The 15,755-nt window shown below is 34.0% G+C and overlaps 1 protein-coding gene across 5 annotated transcripts in view; it reads left to right on the top strand.

Moving 5' to 3' along the window:
• si:ch211-267e7.3 overlaps window positions 1-15,755 on the top strand; it is a 49,354-nt gene that overhangs the window by 2,129 nt on the left and 31,470 nt on the right. The window contains exons 1-4 of one of the 5 annotated variants that reach the window (XM_017351586.3): window positions 3,572-3,721; window positions 8,701-8,838; window positions 15,120-15,195; window positions 15,393-15,495. In XM_017351586.3, the coding sequence (XP_017207075.1) occupies window positions 3,714-3,721; window positions 8,701-8,838; window positions 15,120-15,195; window positions 15,393-15,495 (325 nt within the window). In that variant the 5' untranslated portion in view covers window positions 3,572-3,713. Of the gene's footprint in view, window positions 1-3,571; window positions 3,722-8,695; window positions 8,839-15,119; window positions 15,196-15,392; window positions 15,496-15,755 lie in introns of those variants that run through there. The other 4 variants (XM_691159.10, XM_073924847.1, XM_021467122.2 and 1 more) reach the window with 4 other exon arrangements.

Genomic DNA, 15,755 nt, shown 5'->3' with positions numbered 1-15,755 from the left:
GGTAATAATTTTGACCTTAAAATGTTTTTAAATAAATTAAAAACTGCTTTTATTCTAGCCGAAATAAAACAATAAGACTTTTCCCGGAAGAAAAAAATATTATCAGACATACTGTAAAAATTTCCTTGCTCTGCTAAACATCACTTGGGAAATATTTTAAAAATACCAAAAAAATCTAATTCTGATTTCAGCTAAAAGTATCCAAATAAATTTTTAGTTACAAATATATTTTTATATTAATCATAAATGCTTTTTACAATAGTCTTTTCTTAAAAAAAAAAAAAAAAGTATAGGATTTATGCAGGAACAATTTTCACCTACAAATTAGCAGTACATTTCTATTTAATACTTTTAAAATCTGACATATTGCATTAAAAATTAAATGTAGAAACTGAAAGCCCTTTTATCCAAATTTACACTTTAAAAACATATCTAATGCAGTTCTGCTTCCATATAAATGACAATGAGCTGCATTTGAAGCCAAATTTCTTCTACTATAGCTTTTGCTGTGGTTCATGTATTGTGTAAACCAGCAAAGCCAAGTATTTCACTTTAATGTACAATTTATTTAAGCATGAGTGACCCCGTTCTCCTTTATGTATTTTATTGCTTCATATGATAACAATTCCTTTATTCATGACTCCATCAAGCAAAAGTGGGTTAATACACTAATCCAATATTGCGATGACTGTCACAGTAAATCAGCACAATAGTGTCATGGACTGTAGGATGCTCTAAAATGCCTGACAGACAGCTCTTTGTGTGGAAAAATGTTTGATCGTTACGTTTCTTGTTATTTTAGTGGGAATGCCCTTATGTCAGTGTCTTTAAGATCAAGATTCCTTCAGTTTGGCAGTTTCATACAAAGGTCTATTGTACTGATATAAATGCCCTTCAGCAGTATGATGCTCTTCTTCACATTGACTCACACGTACAAGAACTCTGATCTTTAATCAAAAGTCACATTCTTCTTCACAGGTGTCTATTGTTTCATTTTTCAAATCTGGTAACGTTATCAGGAGTTTTCATCATTTCTGTACTGTATCTCTTTGATAGAGGCTAAAAATACACACACACACACACACACACACACACACACACACACACACACACACACACACACACACACACACACACACACACACACACACACACACACACACACTCTCTCTCATACTGTTTAAATACTGTAGCTTATTATGATGTAAGTTGTATTGGTGTTTTAAGACAATATAAAAAGTTTAGATGCAAAAACCTCTGAAATTTTCCACTTAAATGTATGTTTTTCTCAGCCTCTTATATTTATGTTCTTTCACGTTAAAGACAATGTAAATAATCTATTATTTGCCATAAAAGTTAAATTACTGAAACTACACAGAAGCCTGAAAAAAAGAGCTAATTTTAGATGAAAATGTCAGACGGCACTTAAAGCTTTTTGCCTCTGAACTTTTAATGCTTGTTGAAACTACTTATTTAAAATGAGTTGGAACAACACAATTCCTAAGATTTTTTTAAGAGGACAACTTAATTGTTTTGTGATTAATCTACTTAAATTTGTAAAAATCATTAAGTTGACTTAAATGATTTGTGTTGTGACAACATGAAGGAATTGTGTGGAACCCAGCATTTTTTCAACAGTGCATTTTATGTTAAATTGAAAGTGGTAACAACAGATCTGTGGGTTTAGTTAATCTACTATCTTTTTTGAGGTGTCAGAACATCTTTTTTGTCAGAAACCTACATTTATTGTAACATTTTAATATAAAAATCATTAAAAAATGCCACAATAACTATATTTTCTGATAACAAAGACATGTTCAGACACCTCAAAAATAAATTAATTAAAAGACAATTCAAGTAAGCCAACACGTCTGTTATTTATGTGATTATACAAGTTGCAATAATGAGCCTTTTCATCCTGGTATCTGTTAGTTGCAGTCAGATTTTTAGAGTGAAATTATACTTTTCATGATAACATGAAGTCGAAATAATTAATTTGAGTATTTACCTAAGTTTGTGTCATATTAAGGAGATTTCTGAATGTATTTTAGTGCAGAATATTTGATGTTAAACATTCAATGTAAACCTGTTTCAAAATATGACAGTTTCACAAGTACTCCTAACAGTTTTTGAAGGTTTAAATACAACTAAAATGTAATGGTTTAAATAAGTACCTTTTTCCCTATTTAGTGTGTTACTTTCTTTTTTGTAATTAATAAATGTATTAACAATTTATGATTGAAAATATGTAGTTACTTTTCAATTAGGTTTCATTTGTCAATGTTAATTAATATTAGTTAGCACTTTAACTGCTGTTATGGCCATATTTTCTTCCTGTTCACGAGGAATACATTTTAATGTGAAGACTGAAATTGAATAAAGTCAGACATAAATAAAGTTTGTCTTTTAATTGCATGAGAAAGATCAGTTCACACACAGACAGCCTCTGTGAGCAAAATGATCCCAAGCATGGGCTCACGTGTGTTTTTAAAGACAATATTACGATGCTTTAGATAAGAACTTCTCTACATCTCATGAACTCTTAAACAAACAGTAGATCACACAAGGCTGTAATAGTCCAATGTTTATAATGCATTTTTACTTTACTTTAGCAACACCTTCATCAGTTTATAATATCAATATATAATTATCAATCATCAATATATGATCAGCAATATTAAAAATTTCCATCACACTGAACAATACAGTACTTCTACATTGTGTACATGTATTTTAGTTAAAGTTAACATTGCTACCACATTTATACCAAATGTTTGCTAACATTAAATTTACTAAACATTAGTTAATGTGTTATAAAAGAAGATGAATACTGCCATTTATATTACCAACATAAATGCGTTAAGAATATTGGCCTGCTGATCATTGTTATTAATGTTAATTAATGCATTTGCTAACATTTTTAAATGCAGTCAAAATTAGATAACAAACATAGAACATAGCTGTTTTTATGTAAGCTGAGGTCAGCTCAGGTAAAAAATATAGTGTTAAAATAATAAAATGTTAAAAAGATTATTATCCAGCCTAAGTAAAAAAAAAAGACTTTTAATTACTAACTTAGTAAAATTACAGTAAATGTTATCAGTTTTGGGATAATGGTGTTTAAATAATAACATTTAACATCTAAAAGAGAACATGTTACACCCATTGCACATAATAAAGGTTTCGAAAAACTCCAAATGCTACAGTGACCCTAAAAACACACTTATTTCCCAAATGTTTAGCCCAAATTAATTGCATGTCATGTGAAACTACAATAGTCTAACAGGCTAGGTTACAAAGCAGGTAATTCTAAATGAGTAGCCTTTGTCTTGGTCCTGTTATTAGTCGCCTACTAGTTTACTCAAAGCATTCACATGACTAATGAAGGCAAACTTCTGTTTCTGGATCCTCATGGATGCTGTACTTTGAAATCCACAAGGTCAATCTCCAGTGGGTCCGGCCAGCCCCCTTTTCTTTTGCTTTGCTTTGCTTTTCTTCTCTTCCAGCAGGTTGTAAAGCGATTAATGCATCAAGGGTTTCGTTCAAAGTGCGAGCCCCTCTCTCTCTTTTCAGTCTGTGGTGAAGATCAGGGGGGCGAGGTCTGCTTGTTCTCAAATGAACCATGTACTGTCTCTGGACGGCAAGAGTCGGACACACTCTACTACCATACTTTCTCATACACGTATGGATTATTAATACAGCAGCAGGTGTAAATGTTAAGGTAAATCGCGTTCATTTTTGTGTATATCGCTGTGAAACAGTGTTTGAGCTTGAAGTCGTAAGCTTCATCTTTGAATAAGCGCTCAGTTACAAACGCCGGTTACAATGCGGGAAACGGAGGAGGTTCTGTGACTCAAACTTTCACGCCAAAAACCGGTTACGTTGACGGCATTGCTGTTTCATGCCATGTTTTGTGTTGATTTATGGTTGTGGAGATCATAGCCCGATTGTAGTTTTTATGTCTGGGAATTTCGCTGCACAATATTGTTACTTAGGCTATTTTATTGAGATTATTTAAACCGCACGCACGTTTTTGACAATTCGCGAGTTAAAGCGAGATTTCACAAATCACGAGGATTAATTGTTGGTACTTTTTTTCAAAGTGGCTTCTAAACTCTGTACCGATGACAACTTTTCTCTGTTGCATGTTTTGAGTCAGGAGTAAGTTGAATCGAGGTGAATCTACTGAGCGATGTGAATTGCGAATCATTTCCACGAATCGGTTCGTTCGAACAGTTTGGCTGTGTCCGAAGTTGCATGCTTCCCTACTTCATGTGAAAAACAGTAGGCTATGTGTATAAGAAGTACATCCAATTTTAAAGTAAGAGAGTTAACAAAATACTTTTGAAGGGTGTAGCGCTTATATTTACAATTTTACAAGCCCATCTGGCCATAGAAGATGATTTGTGAATGGCAGCAAAGCAATGATGCTGGTGGTGTGTGGTCATGTAATGACTGTAGTAAGTCAAACTATAGTGAACATGCTTTTGTAGAACTTGCAAAGTAATTACTCAATGATGTATTAGATTTTGCTTTCATTTTTATTGAAACTTGTTTAAAGACAAATTCATCAAATAAGCAAATTACGTACGTAGACCAGTTCTGCATGTTTGCGGCATATTTTGTATGTTTATTATGCTTTTTAGAGGGTTTTTTCTAGAATCCTTTTTTTTTTTCAAGATTCAACTTATATAATGTAAATATAATTTGAATTCATAGTAAAAATCTGGCTGAAACATTTGTGGAGATGTTTAAATTGGTGTTGATTGGCTGGTATTACATATTGCAATCATAACATGTTTATAAAATAGTATGTTTATTTTGCTTATTAGAGTTTTTTTTTCTAGAAATCTTGATGTAGTAAAGATTCAGCTCATATAATATAAATATAATTTGACTTTATAGTAAATATCTGGCTGAAATGTTTTTGGAGATGTTTAAATTGGCGTTGATTGGCTGGTTTTACATATTATAATCATTACATGTTCATTAAACTGTTATTCAATTAAGTTGTATTTTTTGTTAATATTTTTGCTATTATGTGTGAAACACTTTTACAAAGCTCGAGACAAATTTATATTTTGAAAAACATTTTTACCAATGATCAGACTCAATTCCCGGCCACCGTACATGTTTCTATATTCACTGAATTCCAATTGGGATTAATTCAACTCTCATGGGCACTTTAGAGTGAGAAAAAACATGGCTGCCAAACTGAAGGGGCGTTTTAAAACAAAATGCTCAAAACCTGCCACTTCAAAGAGCCCTTTGGAATTAGAGATTTCAAAGGGTACAAGTGATGGACATTTTTTCCCCTCATAAATTTTTGCACACTTTGATTTTTGACCCAGATAATGCAGAAGTGTATTAAAAAAACAAACATTTTAGGGCATAGGAACTAGCCCTTCAGAAAGGAATACAGCCATTGAATTGAGAAATGCTGATTAATTTTTTTTTTTTTTTCAAAGTGAAAAAGATCTGTATCAAAACAACAATTAGTTCATGAATTGGACATTGTTACAAAGTAAAGCTTTGCATCCTGCTATGGTTGTCCATAAATAGAGCATTGCCATTGTCTCACTTGTTTAGTCTAACATTTATGGGTGTTTTATTTGAAAGCAATATTGCACTTTTGCTATAAAATTTGTTTGTTACTTGGAGCATTAATGACCAGCTCGAGCTGACCGGCGCCGTGTTCAAGCATTAGCAGACTAAACTCAGCTGAAGTGACATTTCAAAACTCATTGGGCCCATGTGGTCTCCCTGGGGGGCCTCCAGTTTAGGACTGCATTAGAAAGGGGGAAAAGACTATTGTCTATTTAGAATCCAAACATCCAGAGGGCATTCAGATAAAAAACATATGGGCATGCAGACTCTTGTTTGGACAAGATCCCCTTAAGATCCCCTGTGTTTGGGGTGGGGGACACTCAACTAACTCTGGCCAAGTTGTTTGGGTTTGTATGGGTCTGCCAAACCCCCTTACTACAAAACATCCCGTTATGCTTTTCTTCAAGCCTGCAGTAAAAGTCAGTATTCTTGCTTTAGGAGTCTTATTGTTAGACCATATTCTACTGTAGTTCTGGTTTAAAGTGACTCATTTTACATAAAAGAAAGTAAGTACACAACTATGTCAAATGTCACTTTCAAACAAGCGGATTTCCTGCTTAAATATACCATAACTTTCCAAATGTCAGTGAGTGCACTAAATAGAGCACTATTCAGGATGGGTCAACGGGTGCACAGAGCTCTGGGAAGAAAATGGTCTTTGTGTAAATCTGCCTCTTTATACCAAAATCCAAATGTTGACCATTAAAGCTGGTTTGAGATCATCCATGCTGGGCAGCTCTTCTCTTTGAGAGCTTCACAAGACTCTCCATGGAGCCGTGCCTGTGTTGTGTTAAAGTTCACTGATGCACGGTTTGAAGAGGAGCGATTAACCTGCTGTCTAGACAACAGGAGTCTGCTTAATTTGCCTACAGTCGCTGACCCTTTTATCTGGGTCGTTAGGGAGGCTCCATCCACCTTCAGCTCCATCTTTTCCCTTAAACTGCCCTCCACTTGTCCCTGATTCTATATCTCAAGTCACAAGGCCTGTCTCACCTTTAATTTCTTGGCTTTTCTATTTGTTTTTTTTGTTTTTTTTTATGAAACTTTATAGTGTAGAAAGCCAGCCTGTTTTGAATTTTAGTCTATGTTTATCTTTACTGTTCATAATATAACTTGACTTCTAGTTGAACATTTGGCATCAGTAGAATATTACACTTATTTTATCAAAATAAAATATGACCATGCCTTGATATTTAATTATTTAATTAGGACAGTAATGTCTGACTTTGCTTAGACAAAAGTCTTGTCACTTAACAGAAATAATGTACAGTATAGGATATAAAGTAATGGTGCAGTGTAAAAAGAATGAATATTGTGTATGACTTCCATGATCTTGGAAGACTGCATCCATACAGTACATCTCTGCAATGACTCAAATAACTTATTAATAAACATATCTGGAATGACAAAGAAAGCATTCTTGCAGGACTCCCATTCATTAAAACTCATTGGACTATCTTCATTGAATTTCCTTCATCTTACCCCAGACATGCTCAATAATGTTCATATCTGGTGAGTGGGCTGGCCAATCCTGGAGCACCTTGACCTTCTTTGCTTTCAGGAACTTTGATGTGGAGGCTGAAATATGAGAAGGAGCGCTATCCTGCTGAAGAATTTGCCCTCTACTGGAATTTGTAATGTAATGGGCAGCACAAATGTCTTGATACCTCAGGCTGTTGATGTTGCCATCCGGTCTGCAGATCTCTTGCATGCCCCCATACTGAATGTAACTTCAAACCATGATTTTCCTTCACCAAACTTGACTGATTTCTGTCAGAATCTCAGGTCCAAGCAGATTACAATAGGTCTTCTTCAGTATGTGATGATTGGGTTTAATTTTTATCAGATTGTATATATATATATATATATATATATATATATATATATATATATATATATATATATATATATATATATATATATATCAGAATTATTAGCCCCTCTGAATTATTAGACTGCTTGTCCCCCCCTCCTCCCCAATTTCTGTTTAACGGAGAAACAATTTTTTTTCAACATATTGCTAAGCAAAATAGTTTTAATAACTAATTTCTAATAACTGATTTATTTTATTTTTGCCATGATGACTGTAAATGATATTTTACTAGATATTTTTCAAGACACTTCTATACAGCTTAACTAGGCAGGTTAGGGTGATTAGGCAAGTTATTGTATAACAGTGGTTTGTTCTGTAGATTATCAAGAAAAAATATAGCTTAAAGGGGCTAATAATTTTGTCCCTAAAATGGTGTTTAAAAAATTAAAAACTGCTTTTATTCTAGCCGAAATAAAACAAATAAGACTTTCTCCAGAAGAAAAAATATTATCAGACATACTGTGAAAAATTCCCTACTCTGTTAAACATCATTTGGAAAATATTTAAAAAAGAAGAAAAAATTAGCAGAAGGCCAATAATTCTGACTTCAACTGTATCTTGCTTTTCCATCATTCAACATTTTTTCTACTTAAACTTTTTTCTCATAGTTTTATTCCTGATAACAGAAAAATGTGTAATTATTTATTTAAATGTTGTTAATGAGACAAGTCATTGGAAAACAGTGGTTTGTTCTGTATAGCCGATCATTAAAAAATTTAAGGGGGCTAATAATAATGACCTCAAGTTTTTACATTTATTTATTTATTTATTTATTTTTCCAGCCAAAGTAAAATATTTTAGATTTTCTCTAAAAGATAAATATAATAGGCAATTCTTTGAAAAATGTTGTTGCTCTGTTAAATATCTTATAGGAATTACTAGAAAAAGAACAAATTTTACAATGGAGGGCTAATAATTTTGTCTTTAACCTACATTTATTACATTGTATTTTCTCTTGAAAAGCATTCTCTATTAAAATTACAGTATGCAAATGAAAGGTTTTCTAGTAAAATCTTTCATTGAAAAACCAGTTCACGGCTGAAACCAAGATTGCACCTCTACGACATTTGACTAATATTAGTGCCTTGAGAGTCATGACAGCTTTTATCCACAAGTTACACAGAGAAGTGCTTGTGCCTGACAATAATTGCCATTGTTTACACATTTTCCATGTTATCATGCAGCAGTGAAGCACTGTGTCTCTGTCTCTGCCAGGACAGCAGTGAGGGGAGGGAGGATTTGCAGAGGCATCCAGACGAGGTAGCGCAGTGGTGGGGTGAATGGAGCAGCTGGTCCACCTGTTCCCGTACCTGTGGAGGAGGAGTGCGCTCTCAGGAACGTCACTGTCTGCAACAGAGGTGAAACTAGCACATGGGAATGTTCACATCCAGCTCGCCCTTAGGAAAAAAGACCTAATTAGAAGTGACAGGTCTGATGCTTTGTGCAAGACTTTGCGCTTTGGGTTAAGAGATGTCAATTTGACCTTGGTCTGAACCCACTTTTCACACTGGGTAATGTCACTCACGATCAACTTGTAGGTCACAAAATTCATTTAATGTGGGATTATTTGGCCCCGAATGCTCATGCTCTGTTTCATGTTTCTGTTTTGACTTTTTAATTAAAAGGATAGGTCTCACCAAATTGAACATTATTCTTGAACTTTTTTCTTTCTTTCTACTGAACACACACAGAAACAAGATATTTTGAAGAATGTGCTCAATTGTTTCTGGTCCCCATTTGTCTCATTCTTTTCTGTACTGTGTAGCGGGGACTACACTATAAAATGGTGCTAAATAGCACTAAAAGTTATTGTTTGACATGTAGCAATAGGACAACCTCTTTAAGTGCTAGCACACATATCTTTTTAAGAGGATGCTACTGTATATAGCACCTTAAACAGCCCAAAGAATGACTAAAGAGTCATTACCGGACAATAAGGATGCCCATCGAGAAGAAGCACAACTGACAAAATCAACCATGTTTGCGCAGACAGTGCAGAGGGCTCTAGTGTCGCGTGCACAGCTGATGTGCGTGGGTGTTTAAATGCTTTCGCGCTTTTGTTTACTTGCGCGAAGCAACCATACCTGGAAACACAACTGATGTGATTGGTTCTCTTTAACATAGAATAGACAAAAAAGCGATAGCATTGGTTTAATAAGAGAATAATGTCCCATTTATGTAGTTAACTTAGGAACTGACACCTTTAACTAGGACAGACTACTGTGCATAGTTTTTTTTAAAGAAAAGTTTTGTTGAATAAAAACTGTATGTACACAACTTTATTTTGCTTATTTTAAAAATTTCAAATTATTTTGTATTTCTATTAAATTTGTGGCAAAATAAATCATTTTTTATTTATTTGTTTATTTTTGGTGTGGCCAGAGAATAAAAAGGTAAATCCTTAGTGTTGAGTTATGTGAAACAATAACTAATTGCAATACAACCCTATGAAACCAAAACCCATTTTCTCATGCTTATTTAACAAGTGCTCTTGTGGAGATAACACAAAATCTATATTAAGTAATTTTAGCATGCCAAAGTCAAATGTATGCATAAATATATAATTTCCTTACAACAAAATTGTAGTTGTACACATACAACTAATTTTGGTCCACAATAACCAATTTCACACTCATTTACCACATCTCTTTGTGGGAAACCATTGCAAACCCACAGGAATACATGGAGAACATGTAAACTTCACACAGAAATGCCTACTAGCCCAGTCGGGAATCAATTCAGAAACTTTCTTGCAGTGAGGCAACAGTGCTAACCACTGAGCCACCATGGACCGTGTTCATTTTAAGTAGTATGGCTTATTTAATACTAAAAACAGGTTTTTGAAGTCTGCAAAGTTTTACACAGAAGCTGGTATCTGAGAAGAACCTCAAAGACACACCACAACATTACAATGAGAAAATGAGAGTCAGTGTTGCCGGAAACACCTGAATGTTTCCAGCCTTTACTACCTTCAGCTGATTCCTTATTTAAGTATAATACAGTAAGTTCAGCCAAGTAAGACTTTAATATATAAGTTGTCAACACATTCAATCCAGTTAAGTTAACATAACTCAAAATATTAAGTTGTCATAACTAATTGGCACAATATATTTTTTACAGTGTATGATTATGAACCAAAGAACTACATAGTGGTGCTAAATAGTTGCTATACGCAAAGATGAGGACAATCCTGTATGAAGGAGTTTACAGGAATCCCAGTGGCATATGCTGTGTATCAGTTAGGGATGCTAGAATTTTCTGTGATGTTATCATTAACTAAAACTAAAAACTGATAAAAAATAAATGTTGTTAATTGAAAAGAGGCTGGTAAGTTTGAAAAACTAAAACCGTATAAAAATAGGACTGTAGGGCTCACATGGTACGGTTCCCACAATACTAGATTATCACGATTCTTGCACCACGATACAATATTGTTGTGATTTCAAATTTTTGCTATGTTCTGCAATATTTTTTCATTTTATTACATTTTCCAACTTCCAATTACAGTATGTCTGAAAAAAGAAAACTTTGGCAACATCTGTTTTAGCTAAAAAAGGAAAGTTTGTTAATTTTACTACTATTTTATCACTGCAGTGCAAAATGGGATTGTCAAGCAGACAGATTGAGCAACACATTAATAAAAACCTGTCATAAATTCTTTGTGCATTTTTCTGAGATTCTGCTATCTTTATTTGACTAACTTACATGCTGAAGGTGATATGGTTCACCAGAAAAAAAAATGTAGTTCAAATCTACCATCTAGTGGTTTGTAAAGAAATTGATTTTATGATTCAAACAAATATTATCAATATGGCCTCAATATCAATATCAATCGTATCATCTCAGAAAATATTGTGAAACTATGCTGTAAGCAATACTAAGAACATTATGCTCTGTAACAAATATCAGATTTTAACAAATCGATAAAATGCTATGGTAAATGCCTGTAACTGATGGACTGTGAGTTTCCTCACTATATTCAGTTAATTACCATAAATTGACTGATTGATTTTTATAATTCCCTATTTGACATAGCACATTTGATTCTTTGTTATTGATATGTAGGTAAAATGGATTATTGTTTCATCTAGGAAAAATGTAAGCATCAATAAATTCATTAATTAATTTTCTTTTCAGCTTAGTCCTGAAGGTTGCTGGTTCGAGTCCCGACTGGGTCATTTTGCATTTCTGTGTGGAGTTTGCATGTTCTCCCTGTGTTCGTGTGGGTTTCCTCTGGGTGCTCTGTTTTCCCCAACAGTCCAGACATGTGGTATAGGTGAATTAAATAAGCTAAATTGGTATGTGTGTAAATGCAAGAGTGTATGGGTGTTTCCCAGTTCTGGGTTGTGGCTGGAAGAGCATCCGCTGTGTAATAACGTACTTATAATAACAGTATACTTATAATTATATAATGATATATTGCGTATTAACACGTATTAACGAAAAGAAAATGAATGAATGAACTAACAATAAACATGGCAGAATTTCTTATAACCTTAACTTGATGTGACTTTAATTTAATGTGACGTATTCATATTATATACTTTAGTTTCATTTTCTTCAAAGAAAGAGATTGACAGCTGAACTTTTCTATTCCATTAAGATGAACCATCTATAAATCAACATTTGTATATCAGGGGGCAGACTATCCCATGTAAACCCTCATATGACAAATGTGGAAGTGGGAGCGAATTCCCCCATGACTTATATCCTGAAGAGCACCCAGAGGAATGTCATGTGGAATGAACATCCATCCAGTGACCCACACGACACAGGCAGTTTTGCTCCGAATGGCAAACAAATTTATAAAATGGCTTTTAGACCAAATGGTCAAACATTTTGGGGAGATTGGGCTGGAGATAAGAGCTTGAGTTGAGCCAGTCCAGCTGGCTCCCATTAGCACGTCCCAGTGTGGTGGAAGCAGAGAAAGGTGTGTGAGTGTGGGGGAAGGGGACGGAGAGCCTCAAAGATGAGGACAATCCTGTATGGAGCAGTTTACAGGGGTACCGGCTGCATATGCTATGTACCAATTAGGGATGCTAAAATCTTCTGTGCTATTATCAGTATCTAAAAGTAAAAACAGTTAAAATGTAAAAAAAACTGTTAAAATTTGCTATTTGGGGACACAAAACGGGAGATGAATCTTAAATACTGGAAACTCGCGGAAAAAACAGGAATGTTGGCAGCTTTGATTAGACCAGTGCTAACTTGCATGGAGCAACCAGGGCCAGTTCTGTCCTATACAGCCTTTTTTAAATACTAATGATTTAAAAATAAATTAATACAATTGTGCATTGACACGAGGCCACAAGTCAAGTGTCCCACCAGTGACGATATACAGCCTTATCGCACTGCTATGAGTATGATATTGCATTTATACAACAGTTCAATGACATAATCATGTATATATAATATTATTGTAAGAATATAAGGAAGAAAATTAAACCATATTGCTAAACAGTTAATACAAGTTTTTTTTAGATGTATTTGTTGGTTGTACAAATTGACCATAGCTTTACATCGACAATTGGTGAAAATTAAGACCTGTTTAAAAGTATTTAAGACCCACAACATCATATCTCAGTGAATTTAATACTTTTTTAGGGCTTAAATTCAGTTTTTGAAATTCAAGAGTTTTTAAGACCCTGTGGACACCCTGAAAAAACTACAACTTTTTTCCCCTTTGAACACAATATATTTTATTTTGAGAAACATTTAAATATTTTGGAGCAGTACACATGTCAGGCTAAACAATTCAAATGAATCATTGCCCTCTGCTGTCTTCATTAGTGTCAAAGCACAGACAATTTAAAAATGTCATCTTTGTATATTTTTTTCTGATGGAGATACTGTTGTCCTAAAAAAAAGTAAATAAAAAACATACTTTACACATACAAAATTTTGGTGGTTTTATAACCTTGACTTTTTCAAACTGCATATATATATATATATATATATATATATATATATATATATATATATATATATATATATATATATATATATATTTTTTTTTTTTTTTTTAAATAATGATTTGGTGATATTGGATATTTCACTGCACAGCTAATGTCCAATATAACTTTTGCCTAAAGATTTAAAAGTCCTAAAAACTGATCTTGGGCCCTATCATACACCCGGCGCAATGTGGCGCAAGGCACAATGCAATTTTTATTTGCTATTTTTAGCTTGGCACAAGGGTCATTTTGAGGCATTGCGCCACGCTGTTTAAATAGCAAATGCATTTGCGCTCATATGTGCACCCATAGGCGTTCGGGTCTAAAAAAACAGGCGTGTTGTGGTGCGTTGCTATTTTGAGAAACTGTAAATAGTCTGTTCTTTAGACCAGAACAAAGTCTGTCTATTGTCTGGCGCAGAGTGCGCCTGGCTTACACACTACACACAAGATATAGAGCAATACGCAAATATCTTTACATATGAAAAAGATATAATAAGGATATATATAATAAGGATACATATATATATATATATATATATATATATATACAGGATATAAATATAAATGATTAAAATATTACAAAACATATTATTTTCTAGCCTACATGAATTTAAAAACCACTGCCTTGAATCCTTCATCTCGGGAGGCTTTTTCAGTTCATTCAATTTGCTTTTGTATAATGTTATTATTATTAGCAGTATTATTTATTATATCCATATTTATATTTGTTTTATTAAAAACAAGCTTAGATTTGTCCACCTGTCAGGTTTTAAACCATATGGGGCATAGCAGGTGTATTTGGAAATAACTCAGTATTTTGACCACACTTCGTTATTATTGTTTATTCATTTGTTTGCTGGAAATTAGAACTGAATTTAGAAATAGTTTTAAAACAAATATTTGCGCTTAACAAACTAAATTAATTATTTATAGGCTAATTGATGTCTGTGCGTAAAGGTTTCCCTATCCATGAGAGCAAAAGCGAAAGTGAACTTATTACGTCATGTAAATAGCAAATGCGCTTATGGCGCGACGCAGCTGGCTCTTAAAGGGAATGGGAGACGAGACTCTGATTGGTTTATTCTCAAAACACACCTATAACTCATTAAGAAAATAAACTAATGCGCCACGGCACAAAGCAGATTTTTCCGTCCTTATATTAGCACAAGTGGATTCTAACATGCCCTGAAAGCGTTTGCGCCCTGCGCTTTGCACTTTGCGCATGGACCGTCAAAATAGAGCCCTCAGTCTGAATATGACTCTTAAATGTAATTTATTTGAAACATTTCTAAATTAATATCTATATATTAAAAACCTTTTGCTAACCTACTTTACTTTTAGATTTAAGCTTTATTTATTTACCTTTTTACCTATTTTTTAAAAACAGTATACTTTAGAACTTTTTTATAATCCACTACAACATAAACATCTTTGATATGCATTTTTATCATACAGTAAGTGTTTAAATTGGGATACATTTTGATCTGTTGGGTTGATCCCTGCTGCGTAGTATAACATATCCATAAACATGTCGCTACACTTACAATGTACTTCCACAAGAAGCATGGTGTTTTTTATTAACCACTATTGCATCAACAGTGACGTACTGCAGCTTTAATAAATGAGTAAAAATGTAACATCTGATCATCAAGAAGCTCTAATTCATCAATGGCTTGTTTTCAGACTGACGTCGACCCAAAACATCAACAGTTCTTTCTGCATTGGACCTTCAAAACAGTATCAGCTGTGCACAAATCAGGTACAACCTAATGCTTAAAGGCGTTTTCTGTATAATGAAAAGATAACCCATAATACTTTGACTATATTTCTGGGTGGAATACACCATCCCATCCATCTAGCATAACTGTGCATTTTTACGCATGTTAGCACGAAGCTGTTTGACCTGCTGCCTGGCTCACGAGCTGTGTCTTTATTGTTGTCTGGATGTTTGCCTAGCCGTGCCCAAACAGCAGAATCAGCTTCAAACAGCACCAGTGCTCTCAATTCAATGCCAAAGCCTTCAGCAGGAAGCACTATGAGTGGGTTCCACTTTATCCGGGTAAAAAAACATCTTTCAGTGTTTTCTTTTTTTCCAGCCTTCTCTGTCTCTCTCCATCTTCAGTCTTCTGAGTTCACTTGACCTCCTTCCTAGTCTTTTAGTGTTTTCGAATCTTCTGAAATTCTTGTCTTGGCTTCTGGCCAGCTCTATTATAGCTCACAGATGCCCCTTTAGGATTATTTCCTCAGCCTAGAGTCCCCATGCACAAAAGAGGCCTCTCAATGCCATAAAGACCTATTATCTGTAGAGGAACTCTCTAA

This window comes from Danio rerio, chromosome 2 (assembly GCF_049306965.1).
Source record: "Danio rerio strain Tuebingen ecotype United States chromosome 2, GRCz12tu, whole genome shotgun sequence".
NCBI classification, from domain to species: Eukaryota; Metazoa; Chordata; class Actinopteri; order Cypriniformes; family Danionidae; genus Danio; species Danio rerio.
This window is presented reverse-complemented; position numbering and strand designations above follow the sequence as displayed.